The sequence below is a fragment of the Ziziphus jujuba genome, chromosome 8 (assembly GCF_031755915.1).
Source record: "Ziziphus jujuba cultivar Dongzao chromosome 8, ASM3175591v1".
Lineage (NCBI taxonomy): Eukaryota > Viridiplantae > Streptophyta > Magnoliopsida > Rosales > Rhamnaceae > Ziziphus > Ziziphus jujuba.
In genome coordinates, this window is record NC_083386.1 from 19,315,752 (window position 1) to 19,333,909 (window position 18,158).

At 32.6% G+C, this 18,158-nt stretch overlaps 1 protein-coding gene across 3 annotated transcripts; it reads right to left on the reverse strand.

Moving 5' to 3' along the window:
- Positions 1-326: 326 nt before the first annotated feature.
- On the reverse strand, positions 327-2,795 carry LOC107413796 (uncharacterized). 3 transcript variants are annotated; one of them, XM_048471071.2, is made up of 3 exons: positions 2,640-2,795; positions 1,455-1,710; positions 327-595 (listed from the first exon to the last, which is right to left on the reverse strand). In XM_048471071.2, exon 2 carries the CDS (start codon positions 1,704-1,706, stop codon positions 1,473-1,475), a length of 234 nt encoding a protein of 77 aa, XP_048327028.1. In that variant the 5' UTR covers positions 1,707-1,710; positions 2,640-2,795; the 3' UTR covers positions 327-595; positions 1,455-1,472. The 3 variants fall into 3 exon arrangements, with proteins under 3 accessions (XP_048327028.1, XP_060675613.1, XP_060675612.1); XM_060819630.1 differs by lacking the exon at positions 2,640-2,795 and adding an exon at positions 2,404-2,552; XM_060819629.1 differs by lacking the exon at positions 327-595 and adding an exon at positions 616-851.
- Between the last annotated feature and the right edge of the window lie 15,363 nt (positions 2,796-18,158).

Here is an 18,158-nt window from a genome sequence, read left to right on the forward strand (position 1 = left end):
GCTTATTAAATAGTTGGTTGATATATAGACAGTCAGTCTCTAATCAGAATGTTAATCAAAATGTTTTGATTGATGTTCTATCAACATCTCACTTATCAACTCTTTGAATTTTTTAAAAGGTTAAAATTTATAATCATATTTAAGATTTTATATAAACTTATTAAAATACCAAAACTCAAGCAAGGCAAAGTAAACCCTATCACGACTCATATAAATCTGAAATGCAACTTTAAAACTTAGCCCTCCACCTTGATGAGAAACTGACTATATATATATATATATATATATAAATTAAATCAAATAAGTATAACATAATAACCAATACATATAACAAATTCACTCTTTATTTCTAAATTTGTTCAAGTATGAGAGTAATTTAGCACTGCTAACAATGTCGAAGCAAGACGGGCAAATTCTCTAAGAAGAACAGATTTGTGATGTCAGTTTTTCATATGCAGAAGTCATACAATTTGATGCAGTCATTACATTGGCTAACCTATCACTTCAACCTTTCAATAGAAAAAAGATACAGAAAAAGCAAAAATAAAAATCTTTCGTAGACCCCCAGAACGTCAGTCGACAACGTTCATGATTCCTGCAAGCATTTAAAAAGAGCAAAAAACATAAACATTCTTTTGTCTGTAAATACTAGTGCCCACTTTTTGTCCATTTTGTCTTCCAAGGAAGATTGAAAAGTTACAGATGACAGGAAAGAAAGGAAACTAAATTAAAGTCAAGAACAAAAAGATAGCATAAACCCACACCCAGAATAGAGATAGAGTTACTTGAGATAAAGGTGAGGAACTCTCCCGTGAAGAATATAAAGGTGATGTTTCTCTTCTGACTAAAAACTGTGGAGTCCAGAGAGAAACGAAAAACAAAATATCTCAGTCTCATTGTTATGTCCTCAAAGAACTACTGAAGGAAAAATATCATTACAATCGGTTGTCACTAATTGTTAATGTTATTAGTATGAGTTATGACCTTCAGTTCCCAAAGTAAAGATGTATCTGTTTCATCATTCTTCCCAAAGGAAGGATACCTCTATAATTGGTTATTTCTACTTGCTATGACCATTTGTGTAAGATGTGCCTTTTTCATTTCATTATTTCAAGAATGACTAGAAAAACAAAAAGTACCAACTCCTTGTTCTCACACACCACGAAAGTTGTACTAATTAAAACTACATATCACCAAGGTTTTAAATGAAAGCTAACCAGATGAACGCTGAACAAATATAGTCTGAAACAAATAAGAAGAAAAAAGGGCATCAGGAAGATGTGCACTGGTTTTAAAAAGCATTGACTTAATAGTGGATAAGATTTTATGGCATATCTGTTATGTATCACAGCACCTAGACTTCAACACCATACCAATAATACAAAGTTCTTACTAAAATTTGACAAACAAATTGAAAGAAATTCTTTCTTTAGACAAAGATATATGTATGTCACCTTCTGGCTTCAGTGGCATCATCCGGACACCAACTTTACCACAATGAAGACTGAGTTCAGCAGTATGAGAGGAACTCTCAAGTATTGGGTTGCATAAATGAGACCTATAAGCTGTCCCTTGAACGACTTTGTCTTGCCCCCTGAGAATTCCGAGAAGCTCCACCCCCTAGGAGCAAGGAAGCGATCCTCATTTAATATTGCTAGTGCATTTGCAAGAAGCAGGCAGCCCTCAAGTAGTGTCCACAAACCCATTTACCTGTTAAATAAGAAGACATATTCAGTATAACCTCATGTGTAGGCACACTCACCCTCCACTCTATCCCCCTGCCTTTCTGTTTAATAAATAAACAACTGAGAAACGAGCTAACATATTTTCTTATTATGGAGTTGCACAAACTCATTTGCCATTAACAGGTATGACATAATGGAGTAATAACTTGATAAATGTAGCTGCTAAATTGCAAAACAGATAGAGCAGATGATCCCATCTATTCACTACTTATAATTATCGTGCATAATGGATGCACAAAATTTTGGGCAGATTTCAACATCAATGTAGCATGGAACTTTACTATTAAGGTAAGAAAGAAAGACATAATGTGCCCTTGTATTCCCAGAAACTTTTAGCAGTGAAATAACATGATCTTTGCCTTTAATTTTGGCGTAGAATCAAAACTGAGAATACCTTCATCATGGTTGACGCTAAACAAGGCCAATGATTACTAAGATCTTATAAAGAATGAGCTAAGTATTGGATCACACACAGAGTATAAACTACACGAAACTCCCACGCCCAGCCTCATTACACGAGACCGAAAACAATTGTACTTCCATTCAAAACTCGTTTCTTAAACTGAACCATTTCTTCCATATTCCAAACACAAGTCCTAATAATAATATTTCATTTCCAAAAATATAAATCAAGCCCACTCCAATTTAACCGATTCACCTAAAAAACAGCCAGTCTTTATTCATAGCACGCTACAAGATGAATAATTGAAGAAAACCAAGAATACCCATCTTTTATATAATCGATTTCAAACTACAAATGCCATCCCAGGATGCTTCAATGCAATTCAAGATGATCCAGATTTGAAAATTTATCAAAATGGTTGTGGCAAAAATGAATGAATGAAGAACAAATCATAAGATTTGGGATAGCATTGGAAATTGCTTGCTACTAACCTGACGCTGGAATCTGATCCAAAGAGAAACTTCGTGGTGTGGGAACCGAAAGCGAAAGGGCTCGAAAGAACCAGGAGTCGAGGAAGCAGTAGAAAAAACGTACTCCGTTTTTGCCTTTCCTTTCCTTTTTTTTTCCCTTTTTTTCTGTTTTTTTTTTTGCCCCATAATGTAAAATGTAATTTTTTATTTTTTTATTTTTTGGAAATAAAGTTTGTGGCTTGTTATAATGAAAAATGACCACCATTTTCATGTTAAAAATAGTGTAAACAAATTTCCACTATTATTTTTTTTCATACTAATAATTTAATAAATTGAATTTTATTGAAACTTTTTCTTTGAAAAATAATTTTATTGAAATTGAAAGTATAAAATAAAGATGGTACAAACAATTTGACATAGAAAAAAGAAGACAGTATTCAAGCAAAAAAAAAAAAAAAAAATGAAGACAGTAATCATCGGATATTTTAAGTAAGTATTCTATGCCATTGAAAGAAAAAAAAAATGTCTTATGTATTCCATGCCATTAGAAGGAAAAAGAAATGTCTATCATTAAGGAAAATAATAATTTAGATATATATATATATATATATATATATAATAAAAAAAAAACATATGCTAAAAATTATGATAAAGAAAAAAGTTCGCTAAAATAGTACTCATAAGCTTGGTCTGGTCGTTATACCACTGAGAATACATCATATTGTAAGAGAAAAATAATAATAATAAAAGAAAAAAGAAAAGAAAGAAAAAGAAAGGAAATTCATAAGAAAAAGGGACAAGCATATCCTAAGAAGAAAAACCATATACTAAAATTTAAAGAATATATATATATATATATATTATAGATAAAATAAACTACGATAGCATAGAAGAAGCATGATAGATATAATAAAGCTCGAATATATATATATATATATATATATATATATAATAAATTAGAATAGTAGAGAGACAGTGTGGTGAACTTATAACTCACAGATTTTATGTTGTAATTTAGCTATATGATTTTTCCTCAAGTAATACTATATATATATATATATAATAAATTGGGATAACGCAAAAGAAGTATATATATATATATATATAATAAATTGGGATAACGCAAAAGAAGCGTAGTGAGCTCATAACCTATAGGTCCTGAGTTCGAATATTGGCTTAAATATATGGGGCTTATAATTTATATGTATGCATATATTATAATTATTAATAGAATATATATATATACACACATATATATTATACTTATGATAAATGAGCGTAGCAGTCTTGACTTTGATATATGTGGTTTGAAGTTTAGCCATATTATTTTTTCTCAAATAATACATATATACATACATACATACATATATAGGGTATTTTTACTGTATAGACCGTCCGCATGCGGATCCGCATCTTTTACAACAAAACAGTCATCAAAAGTGTTTCTATGTAATGACATTGATGACGGATTTTTCAAAAATCGTTGTCAAAAGTGTAGATCCGTATGCAGACGGTCTGCACCGTAGACTAACCCCATATATATATACATATATTATAATAAATTAAGGCAGTGCAGAAGAAGCATGATGGACTCATAATCCATAGATCCCAAGATCGAATATTGGCTTTGACATATATGGTACATATATATACATTTATATATATATATATGGTACAAATATAATATATATATATATATATATATATGTATGTATACATATAGAGAAATTCTATGATCAGGTCCGACCTAATCAAAATAGTGCGGTCAAAAAAAGTGGAAAAATGCCTAGCCATTGGATTTCAACTTATCCAATAAACGGCTCATATATTACCCTGTCACACGTAAGAAAATTGCAAATTCAAAAAAAATTTCTTTAACCTTCCCACTTTAAAAAATCCTTTCCTTCCCCGCTCGCACCATCATTTCACACAGATTTGACCATTCCAAAATTCCCAAATAAAATCCACAATCTCTCACCATATCAAAATTTCCAAATAAAATCCACCATCTCTAAGCGTTTCGAAGTTTTCAAATAAAATCCACCATCTTCTACTCTGCTCGCACCACCTTTCCAACCCCAAATATTCTTCTATTACTTCCAACGCCCAAGCCTTTTCCCCGACAATCCCAAATCCATTGAGGGCTTGGGTTAAATGTTAGTATTTCTGAGCTATCAATTATTTTTTTCCTTTTTGTGAGCCTTTGTTTATTTATTCTTTTTTTAAAATGTGAACGAAAGACTTATTAAATCTTGCATTGTCTTTTTCAGAAGTCACGACTAGAGATTAGTTATGTAAGCATGTCAACAAGTACTAGTGAAGTTCAACCGATTCGGATGCACTCATGTGGGCAATATATACATTTAAAAATGTTAAGGACAAATAAGAACCCAAATAATCAATTGTGGAAATACTTAGACGGAGAACAGGTCATACAGAAATGTTAATTTGTTGAATTTTCATTTGTTTTCGCTTATAAAATAAATAAATTTTATATTTTTAATTGGCATAGGAAAAATGATGTGGTAAATTCATTTGGACAAAAGAAGGAGAACCTAAGCTTGACAAAATGGATATACTTATCGGTGAAATTGGTCGTTTATCTTTGCAAGTGGACAAATCTAATAATATTCTTGAAGCAATTAAGAAGAATACTAAGAGGAGCCACCAATATGACCTGAAGATTGTTATAGCTATTGTAATTTTATTATTTAGTTTGTTTAAAATGTTTGGCTATTGACCTAGTGACCATATATGTGTCTGTTGGTAATCTTATTATGTACTAAATTCTGCAATATCCTTGTTAAGCATCATATGTATCCCACAAAAATATGACTAGTTTTGTTGAAATTATGTTAAAATTATCTATGCAATATGACTTATTATGTTCAACTGTTTTGTTAATTAAATGATATTTCTCTATTTGTTGTCAGAAAAGGGTAGTAATTGTTAAATATTGACGCTGGTTTATGTAAAACAAAATGTTATCGAACTAGTTTTAGGAGTGCGGTGTTGATTGGGTTGAGGTCAAATTATCACTGCCATCTTGATGGCTCTTACTATTTCCGCAATACTTCCAACAATGTTTTACTGCATTAACACAATGTCTTAGTTATGGCCTCCAAATCTAATGATAATGAAAATGTTGACTTTTGTAGCATAAAATAGTGGTGCATTTGATGTAATTTTGTAGGATGAAAGCTAAATGATATTTAGACTCTCTATTCCACAAATCATTATTTTTCTTACATGTTTGTACTTGAAAACATTACCAATAGCAATTAAACATCACAACGTTCGTTTTGACATATATTTTAGAGGGTTAATTAAGAGGAAATAAAACACACTAGTATAGACTGTGGAACAAATAGGCAAAGAAGGAACGAATTGAAAAGCCCCAAATTTTTTAGCTCCTTTGCATTTTAGTTCAAGTTAGGTCTTCAAATTAAAAATAATAATAAATAAAAATAAAACAAAACAAAAATCAAAAAACAAAAAAAATTACATTCTCAATTTAGAAAAACATTGGATCAAACTTCAAAGAGCCACGGTGGAATACCAACTATAGAAAAATACCAAAATTAAAAAGCTATGATGAGATGCTAGATGTAGAAGAATGCCTCCTTTTTTAGATTTGAAAAATGGACAAAAAATGTTTGTTTATTTGGAAATTTGGAATATGTGGGAAATTAAAGAGACATGTGGAGTTTTAGAAAAATTAAGGATGTCGTGTATTTAAGTTTATTTTATTTTATTAAGAGTATGATAGACATATTTTATTAGTATAGGAAGTAAAAATAAAATGTAATGTGGCTAAAAAGTTTTGTAGTGTGAATAAAATCATTCATTTTTTTAAAAATATTTAAAACTATGTTTCAAAAAAAAAAAAAGTGTTTAAAAGACTATTAATTTTAAATACCTTGATTTTATTGAATTTTTAAAAATCTTTGAAGTCTGTATTGAACATTCTATGAACTTTTGTTATGTAACAACTCGTACTAAAGTATCCCTGTTGTACAAGTTTGACCAGGTTTGACCAAGTGGACAGTATATGGATCCAAAGTTGACTTTTTCTATGGTTAAAATTTTTGGTTTGACTGATGTATCATTCCGTAGAGCTCACTGATTCAAGTTTGTAAGCTGGCAGCATGCCAAATTCTAAGTTATGGATAAAAAATTATGGTTTTGTAGAGTTTCAAATATCAATTTTATGTTAGTGTCCAAACCAGTCCCAAGTTTTTATCTATTAGTAACCCAACACTCTATATAAATGTTAGGAAGCATGCCCAGCAGGAACAAAGTCCTAAAATATCCATTTTGTCTCCAAAACCCAAAAAATTTATCTCCAGACCCACAAGTCTAAACTAGATCGCCATAAACTCGTTTAACGATCAACTTGGTCATCACCGTTTTGCCTAATTTTGGCCACCATCTAGATGCATGTGCCAGCCATCATTGTTACCCACCTTGAGATGACCATGCTGGCCAAATTTCATGCCAAACTGCTGGCCGATGTGCTAGGATCAGCCATTTGAAGCTAGCAACGACCATTTAGAATTTTCCTTACTGTTTTTCTACTCTTCCAGGCCAACCCATAAACCACTCCCCCCATTTTTGGATCCTCTGAATTCATTTCCATGCTCCGTTTGCCAAGATTCCTCATCGTTTGCGAGATATGTTAACATGGAGTTTGACTGAGTTTTGCGATAAGTTTTTCGGCCACCGATGACACTTTTGGACCAAGGTGAGTGTACCATTGCATTCCTTATCTGTTGGGCTTTCCATTGACACAAATTTTGTGAATTTTGGATGTGTTTGATAATTTTTCCATTTTTGGGTCAATTAGTTAAACATTGGATAAATTTGGATTGTGTTTAGACAAAATTGGTCAAATTGAACAAAATTGAAGTTAGATTAGTGAAATTAGATATTATTAGGACCCATTAAAAGATTCAATTTTGAAAGATTAGCCTGTTGAGCTTGGAGGCATCCTGCAGGGGAGTAGAAGTGAGTATCTACAGTACTGTGAGTGATTATATTTTTAAAATGTTTTGGGCATGTAGTATAATATATATGGTTCGGTTTTTTTAAATATATATCATTTTATTTAAATGATTACTTTGTGCATATATGAATGTCAACATTTACATATATGTGTTATTATTTTATGTGGATTTTGATAAGATTTTAAATGGTTTCTAACTCTGATAAGTTCATAGTGAACTTGTGGATCATATTATTTAAATATCTTGTTATTTGAATTGAGGTTTTAAATCATTTTGAGAATTAATTGATTTGAGAAAGTAGATTGAAAATTATATTATGTTAAGCATATTCAAGTATTTTACAATTTTATGTGCTTAAAATTAGTTTATGGTGATATATATTTCACTGTGGTATTTCTAGTTTTAGCATGAAATAATGATTTGAAAATTTTGAAATATTTAAATAAGCGGTTGAGTTTGAATATTAAATTATGATTTATGATACAATATTGTTTTGGAAAAGTATGATCTCATAAAATTGTTTTACGGATACTGTATTATTTATTTTTAATTGATGTACCATATAGTACCAGTGTTTTGGATCAGTATTATATTATAGTGCGCGGGTTTGTCACGATGCCGTGAGAGTGGGTTTATCCCACAAGCTTATTATTGCCACGGTGCCGTAAAGTTGGGTTCATCCCACAGGGTTAGGGATGGCAATTTACCCCGCACACCCCAAAAACCGCAGTGCACCGTCCCTAACGGAGCGGTTTTTCCCCCAAAAATCAGGATACGGCGCGGGCTCGGGGCTTTAGATGAAAAATCGATTCGGGGTCGAGCCGGGCCAGGGGAATAAATACCCCGACCCGAACCGCCACCTGCTAACAAAACATTCCCAAGTTTATTTTTTTATCATTCCCAATTTTTTACTAACAAAACAACCCTATCCCTGTAACCCCTGATTTCATTTTCTTCTTGCCCCGATACACACTGCCGCCACTTTCAGCTGCTGCTTAAGCCTTCACCGCCACCTACTGCAACAACACAGTTGAGCTCCTTGTGCTACTGGATCTCTCTTTCTTTCTTGTTTTTCTGTTCTTATAAGAGCTTTCTCTGCCATTGCTCTAAATCATACATTTTGTTCTTTACTTTTCCATTTTTGGAAGGCGTTTGGGGTTTGCAGATTGGGATTGGGGGTCTGGGCAGTTGACATTTAGGAAAGGGGACCAGCTCGAGTTAGCAAGATGGAAAGCTGTTGATTTTCTGAAATTCTATTTTATTACTTTCCATTTTCTATTTTTCCTTTCTTCTAATTATTTCATTTTCTTACTTTTTATTTTTCATTTTTTATTATGCCCCTGTAACAAATGATTCTAATCCAATTTTTCCTTATTCTTTTTCCAAAATAATAATTTTAAAACATTTCTTCTTTAGTGATTGGATCATAGCATTTCTTCTTTATTGCATTTCTTCTATTTATTTTTATCCTTACAAAATATTTCAAAATATTTTAATTTTATATTTTTCATCCGATTCATTCATTGAAGTATACTTATTTAATCTCTTTTAATGCTATGAAATCTTTGTCTCCATGACAAAACTATTTATATATATATATATATATATGCATTTGGCCACTTCAACAAAACTGCCTAGAATATATAATTGTTTATTTTAATTTCCTCACACACTTGTCATCATTCAACGAAAAAAAAAAAAAAGGCTGAAGTATGTGCACTTGTTTTTTTTTTTTTTTGGTCAGCATCATGATATTGTGTTAATAATTAAACATGGTCTTGCTAAGACTCATTGCATTATGGAAAAAAAGATTGACTCTTTAGATTTTCCAAAATCATTCATGCAAGACCATAATAATTAATTTGTTTGGAAATAATATATTTATATATATATATATATATATCAATTAAAAACGGAGAAAACCGCCCTGTCCCGTCTCCGCCCCGCAAAATCCCTATCCCCGCCCCGTATCTAAAGAAATGGGGAAAACCACGGGGATGGGATTGCAAATTCCCCGCGGGGATAAGGACGGTATTTCAAAAACCATCCCCGCCTTGCCCCATTGACATTCATACACAGGGCTATTATTGCCATGGGCCATAAAGTTGGGTTCATCCCATAGGTTTATTATTGCCACGGTACCGTGAGGTTGGGTTCATCCCATATGTTTGTTATTGCCATGGGTCGTGAGGTTGGGTATATCCCAATGGTTTACTATTTCTACAATACCTTTCGTACATTAAGGATCGTGAGGTGAATGTATCCTACGATTATAGTTTTAGTATATCGTATGTTACATTGTATATGTTCTAAGTATATTAATGGTTTTCCAATATTGTGGTATTATTGCACTTTCATAATTATTTTGTGAAATTGTGTTTATAATATTTTATACTTAATATTTATGTATTGATTAAGACATTTTATAATATTATAATGATCGTTCATTTTATACTTTTGAGCATTATTTTATGATATTGAATTGGGGTACAAGTTTGGGTTTTATGAAATAATTTTTAAATGGAAAACTTTTCAAACGAGTGGAACTAGAGGTCTTGAGAAAATGTTTTACGGAGATAAATTATTATTTTTCTATTATACTATACCACTCATTAAGATTTCTTTATCTCACGTTTTATTTGTTTTAAATTCGTTCCCCTTGGTCTAGGTAGTTAGTGGCAGTCTACCTCGCACACCGCTTGTCACTTCGTTCCTTCCACAGCAGCTACAGTACAATAGGCTGGTTGTGGACCATAGTTGTGCACTTTTATGCTGTTGTGGTTTTATATATATATATTAAGGTATTATTGATAATGCATGTGTTCGTTTGTCCACGTTTTAAATGAGATTCCATTGGATATCTTCTAAAAATTATCCAGTGGGACTTCACTAGGCGGGACCACCCGGGAGATCCTGGGAGGGTTCCAGGGGTAGGTCCTGTTAGCTTGGTATCAGAGCTTTAGGTTTTAAATTTCCTCGGGGTTATACATTGTTGTATAACTCATTCTGTGTTTTACCTTCTATACCTACCCTTTTGTTAGGTGTTAACTATATTTTGACTGATTTTTTCATATAGAACTTTTTTCTAATGTTGCAAGGAGGTAGACGTAGTTTCCAGCAAGCTTAGCTAAAAGTGTAGATGTGTCCACTTATTTGGAGTATCTTGTCGAGTGCTTGGCTCGATCAGTCGAGAGGAGTGGGTTTACTAGGTATTCTATTAATCAGGCTCGAAAGCTTGGAGTAGTAGGTTTTGATGACTCCATGGACCATGTTGCAACTTTATCTTAGCTAGTTGAAAGTGGTGGACATATGAGAGGACCAAGAAACATCACGCTTCATATTGAGTTCTGCTCTCCAGCTTTTGTTAAGACTAAGAGACTAAAGTTTAAGCCGCTCACTCAGGGTAGCATAATAGTTTCTGAGTACGAGCGAAGATTCAAGGAGCTATCAAAGTTCTGCTCCAATTTGGTTGTCGATGAGGTTAATAAAAAAAAAAAGGATTCTTGATGAATTGAGCACGCCTATAATGGTGAATATCTCAGGTGCCATTCACCCCAAGTATCAATCTATGAGAGATGTTATCTTGAAGGTAGACAGGCAAACCACAATGCGTAGATCTAAGCACCGATCAGATAATGACATTTCTTTGGAGACCCATAGCTAGTGATCGTCTAAAAAGAACAGCTTTAGTTCAATATTATTAGATGGTAGAGGATTTATAGAGATACACCTATCCTCAAGGACAATAGGTTCCAGAAAAATGATACATTTTGAGGGCAGGACAGTGGACAGTGAACAATAGTATCGGCCATTTTCAGATATTTGCAGTCCGGGGTAGCTTATGTGGCAAGTTTCATGATAGACAGTGCCAGTGAAATGGATCATGCTTTCATTACAAATAGTCAGAACATTTTAAAAAGGATTACCCCTATAAAGGACATGGTCAAGTTAGAACCTTAAAATCGAGTGCACAATTTCAGCAGACTGGTGGGTACAAAGTACAAGATACCACTTACCAGAGGCAAAGTATACGCTATAATCAGTTAGGAAGCACGGGCCACCCCAATGTTGTGACATACGTATTTTTTTGGCTCAAAGACCACACACTCTTTTGTTTTATGTGAATATTCCACATCCACAGGAGGATTCTTTTGACCTCGTTAGATGTTTAAGAGTAGTTATCTTCGTTGCATGGAAATTAAGATCTTATATTAGAATTTGGTATAGACCAAGTTTGTTTGATGCATTCTGATCTTGTGTGGGATAACTTTTTAAGAACTAAGCTGTAAATTTTATAAGTTGGTTTTGTGGCATCCGCTTTTGGGTGATGATTTTAGATCTTGGTTTTGATATTTTGGTTTCCTTAGATATTGAAGGTTTTATGTTGATGATGTTTTATGAATATATAAGGTGGTTGATATTCTCGATGATAACTTAATCTCCTAAGAAATATGATTTTTGGGGCATAGCTAGAATATAAGAAAGTGATAAATGCTTCCTTATGGTTTGAGGATTTAGTAATTAGTTTTTAGTACTTGTTTGTGATATTAGAATTAAGATTTAAATTTCTTTATTGCTCGAGATATGTATTCTTAAAGTTTATTTGAAATTGGAAGAATTTAAGGTCTTTTCAAGAATGATATTTGAGATGATGAGAGGACTTAGACTTGATCTTTTGGTTTCATATTCTTTGGTGTTGACAATCTTGAGGATTTTTATTATACTTTATAAGCAATCTAAGGTCCTCCATTGGAATAAGTATGAGAATTTTTCATTTTATAACTTTGATGAATTTGGTGAAAAGAGCAACGTTTATTGAGGTTAAGAAAATTGGATAATTAATGAGGCGCATGGACCTTACTAGGAGTGTAATCTAAGGCAAAAAGAACAATCTCAGCTTTAACTTTGTGACATTGGTATTTGGTTTTAGGAAATTAGATTTAAGTTCTAAACCTTATTTTTTAATTGATGGATGGATTTTCTTTTAGAAATTTATGAGTTGTCATTTATGCTTCTAGACAGTTGAAGAAGTATGAGCTGAATTATTCGACTCATGATTTAGGGCTTGCTGCAGTGATCTTTATATTGAAGGCCTGGAGGCACTACTTGTATGGAGCTACTTGTCGAATCTTTACCAATCATAAAAACTTTAAGTAATTGTTTACATAGAAGGAATTGAACTTAAGGTAAAGGAGATGGATGAAGTAGCTCAAAGATTATGATTGCATTATTGATTATAATTAAAGCAAGGCAAATGTGGTGGCCGATGCATTAAATAGGAAGTCTACAAGCTCATTGGCTTATGTGCAGACAGTACAACCTCCTTTGATGGTTGAGTTGTAATAGTTGGTGCAAATTTGTGGATGCATATTTCAGTAACATTTTTTGCTAGCTTCTAATTACGACCAATACTTCTGGATTATGTTCTTCAGGCTCAATTTGAAGACCTTTACTTGATGAGCATGAGAAGGAAAGTTAAACAATGGGAAAAGTCAGATTTTGCTATTAGAGGTGATGGAGACTTGGTGATTGGTTCTAAGCACTATTTTCCAACTAATGAAGAGCTAAAAAGGTAAATACAGGAAGAAGCCCATAATTCTACCCATGCTATGTACCTTGGTAGTACCAAGATGTATTGTAACCTGAAACAATATTATTCTTGGGCAGGGATGAAAAAAAAAGTTGTAGATATGTATCCAAGTGTTTCATTTGCTAACAAGTGAAGGTAGATAGACAAAAGCCTTTTAGACTTTTACAACCTTTATACATTCTAGAATGGAAATGGGAATGCATTACAATGGATTTTATATTCAAACTTCCTTCCACAATTCAGAGACATGATGGTATTTAGGTGATAGTAGATCAACTCACCAAGTCTGCATTTTTCCTACCCATTCGTGAAAGGTTTTTTCCTTAGAAGTTAGCGGAACTCTTTATGAATCATATAGTGAGTTTGCATGGGGTGCCAATTTCAATTGTATCTGACAGAGATCCATGGTTCACTTCGAGGTTTTGACGAAGATTAATGAATAAACTAGGTGTCAAGTTGAATTTGAGTACCACTTTTCACCCTCAGATCGATGGACAATTTGAGAGGACTATTTAGACTTTAGAGGACATGTCAAGGAATTGGAATGAGTATCTACCTTTGGCAAAGTTCACCTACAACAACAGTTGTCACTCGAGCATTCAGATGTCACTTTATCTGGAATTATATAGGAAACATTGTCGAACACCATTATTTTGGAATGAGACAAGTGGAATGAAACTTCTAAGTCCTGAGATTGTACAAGCGATAGTGGATAAGGTCAATATTATACGGGCCAGGTTGAAAGTAGCATAAGATAAGCAAAAGAGATATGCGGACTTGCATAGGAAGGATCTAGAGTTCAAGGTTAGTGATCGAGTATTCCTGAAACTCTCTCCTTGAAAGGGCGTAGTACGCTTTGGAAAATAAGGGAAGCTAAGTCCTCGCTACAGTAGACCATATGAGATAGTTAAGAGAATAGATACAGTGGCTTACAGGTCAGATTTGTCGGAGGAGCTTTCTCGAGTCCATGATATGTTCCAAATCTCCATGCTATGTAAGTATATCTCAGACCCATCACATGTGTTGGAGACACCAAAGATTGAGTTGAGGGATTACCTATCCTACGAGGAGAAGCCAGTGCAAATTCTAAGTAGGGAAGAGAAAAATCTTCACAACGAGACCATACCCTTAAAGAAGATTCATTTGAGAAATAACCTTGTCGAGGAGGCGACTTAGGAGCGAAAGGATCAAATGCGGAGTCAGTATCCTCACCTCTTCCAAAACTAAGGTATCATTTTTGTGGACAAAATTTCTTTAAAGAGGGTAGGTTGTAACAACCCATACAAAAATATCCCTATTGTACAAGTTTGACCAGGTTTGACCAAGTGGATATTATGTGGGTTCAAGGTTGACTTTTTTTATGGTTTAGATTTTTGGTTTAACTGATGTATCATTATGTAGAGTTTATCGATATGAGTTCATAGACTGGCGACATGCTAAATTTTAAGCTACGGATAAAAAGTTATGATTCTGTAAAATTTCAAATATCAGTTTTACATTAGTGTCCAAACCAGTCCCAAGTTTTTGTCTGTTAGTGACCCAATGCTCTATATAAATATTGGAAAGAGTGCCCAACAGGAACCAAGTCCTAAAATACCCATTTTATCCCTCAAACCCAAGAAATTTCTCTCTAGACCCAAGGGTCTGAACCAAATCACCACGAACTCGTTTAATGCTCAATAGGGTCATCATTGTTTTGCCTAATTCCGGCCACCATCTAGATGCATGCGCTAGCCACCCTTGTTATCCACCTCGAGATGACCACACCAGCCAAATTTCAGGCCAAACTGCCAGCCGACATGCCAGGTTGGCCTTTTGAAGCCGGCGGTGATCGTTTGGACTTTTCCGGCAGTTCCAAGCCGACCCATACACGCCTCCCCCCATTTTTCCTCACCGTTTGAAAAATACATCAACATAAAGTTTGGCCGAGTTTTGCAACAAGTTTTCTGGCCATCGGTGACACTTTTGGACCGAGGTGAGTACACCATTGCATTCCTTATCTCTTGGGCTTTCCATTGATATAAAGTTTGTGAATTTTGGACGTCGTTTGATAATTTTTCCATTTTTGGATCAATTAGTTAAATACTGGATAAATTCATATTGTGTTTGGACAAAATTGCTCAAATTGGACAAAATTGAAGATAGATTAGTGAAATTAGGACCCATTAGAAGGTTCAATTTTGAATGATTAGTTTTTCGGTGAAAAGCTCCAATTTTAGGTATCGGGTCCTAAGGGTAAGTTGTATAATTAGACCAATCGGTGTCCAATTTATGTAATTTTGTAGTTACATAAATAATTTTAAGATAGTTTGTACACACCAATGTCTTTGGTTTAGTTATTGGAGCCTGAGAAATATTTTATTATATTATAGGCACTTGAGTTGAACCTAGAAATGACCCTGTAAAGGAGCAAGAGTGAGCATCTGCAGTACTATGAGTGGTTATATTTTCAAAATGTTTTGGACATGTAGTATAATATATATGGTTCGGTTATTTTACATATATATTATTTTATTTAAATGATTACTTTATGTATATATGAATATCAACTTTTACATATATGTGTTATTATTTTATATGGATTTTGATAAGATTTTAAATGGTTTCTAAATTTGATGAGTTCATAGTGAACTTGTAGATCATGTTATTTAAATATCTTGGTATTTGAATTAAGGTTTTAAATCATTTTGGAAATTAATTGATTTGATAAAGAAGTTTGAAAATTATATGATTTTTAAGCATGTTCAAGTATTTGACAATCTTATGTGCTTAAAATTAGTTTATGATGATATATATTTCACTGTGGTATTTCTAATTTTAGCACGAAATGATGATTTGAAAATTTTGAAATATTTAAATAAGCGGTTGAGTTTGAATATTAAATTATGATTTATGATACAATATTGTTTTGGAAAAGTATGATATCATATAAGATTGTTTTATAGATACTGTATTGTTTATTTTTAATTAATGTACCATAGAATACCAGTGTTTTGGATCAGCATTATATTATAGTGCATGGGTTTGCCATAGTGCTGTGAGGTTGGGTTCATCCCACAGACTTATTATTGTCACGGACCGTAAGGTTGGGTTCATCCCACAGGTTTATTATTGCCAAGGTGCCATAAGGTTAGGTTCATCCCATAGGTTTATTATTGCTAGGGGTTGTAAGGTTGGGTATATCCCAACGGTTTACTATGTCTTCGATATCTTTCGTACATTAAAGGTCGTGAGATGGGTGTATCCCACGGTTTACAGTTTTTATATATCGTATGGTACATTGTATATATTTTGAGTATATTGATGGTTCTTCAATATTGTGGTTATTACAACACTTTCATAATTATTTTGTGAAATTGTGTTTATAGTATTTTATACTCAATATTTATGTCTTGATTAAGATATTTTATAATATTATAATGATCATTCACTTTATACCTTTTGAGCATCGATTTTATGATATTGAATTGAGATGTACAAGTATGGATTTTATGAAATGATTTTTAAATGGAAAACTTTTCAAACGAGTAGAACAAGAGATCTTGAGAGAAAGTTTTACGAAAATAAATTATTATTTTTCTATTATACTATGCCACTTACTAAGATTTTTTTATTCCACGTTTATTTGTTTTAAATTATTTCCTCTATATCTAGGCAGTTAGTGGCAGTCTACCTCGCGTACCGCTTGTCACTTCGTTCTTTCCACAACAGCAGCAGTATCTATTTTTCTTTATTTATCTTTATATTTCTGGACTTATTTATTACTTATTTGTACTTCTAAACTTTGTAAATGCTCTTAGAATGCTTTGATATAAATATTAGACTTAGTAGATATCATATTATATACATATGTAGTTATAGCTTGTAGTACCATATGCTGGTTGTAAACCATAGTTGTGGACCTTTATGTTGTTATGGTTTTATATATATATTGAGGTATTATTAATAATACATGTGTTTATTTGTCCACATTTTAAGTGAGATTCCATTGGATATCCTCTAGAAATTGTCCAATGGGATTTCACTAAGCGGGACCACCTAGGAGATCTTAGGATGGTTTCCAGGCGAATCTTATTATGTTAACTTTTCAAAAAAAAAAAAACATTAGGCCTGGCAACGTGTCGTGTTGAACCGTTTTCATGTCGTGTTATGTCATGTTCGTGTTAATTTTTTTTTACCCAAACACGATCTGTTAAGTTTTCGTGTTGAGATATGTAAACCCGAATCCATTCATTAAATTTTCGTATAACCCATCAGCCAACCGGTTAACCCGTTAAGTATAAAGGTCATATTTTGATTAGATACCAAAATGATAAAATAAACCCCTTTTTCTTTTTATAAGAAAAAATAATAATAAATGAACATGTTTGTTGATAAACTAAATATCTCTGAAAAAAATTTTAAAAAAAGGTAAAGAAAAGAAAAGAAAAGAAAAAAGCATTCACATATTAAAATTCTACATGCATTAATAATTATCAATTAAAAATATTATAAATCAAACTCATACTAAACATTCATCATAGCTAAAGAACATGGTTTTGTCTATTTAAAATATTCAAAAATTACAAACCAAATCAACATTCAAAATCCAACATAACTATTAGAAAACATTAAATGTAGAACAAAACATCATTGTTTAAATTTTTATAAAGCTGTATCTTTCCACCACTACCATGAGGTATGAAGCTCATAATTCCCTAATGAAGAAAAAAAAAATTGAAGAATATAAAAAGTAAACTACAAAGAAATAACTAAATAATTATACACATAAATATGTATGCATATATATATATATATATATATTTTTACCTTGCAAGCATCAATGCGAACACTATTTCAGCTTTGTTCAAACTTAGATTCCTCAATATTCAAATTGAACACATCTTCTGTTAGTTCTTCAAAGGAAGAATCTTCTACATCTTGAGCTAGACAAATAGCAAATAG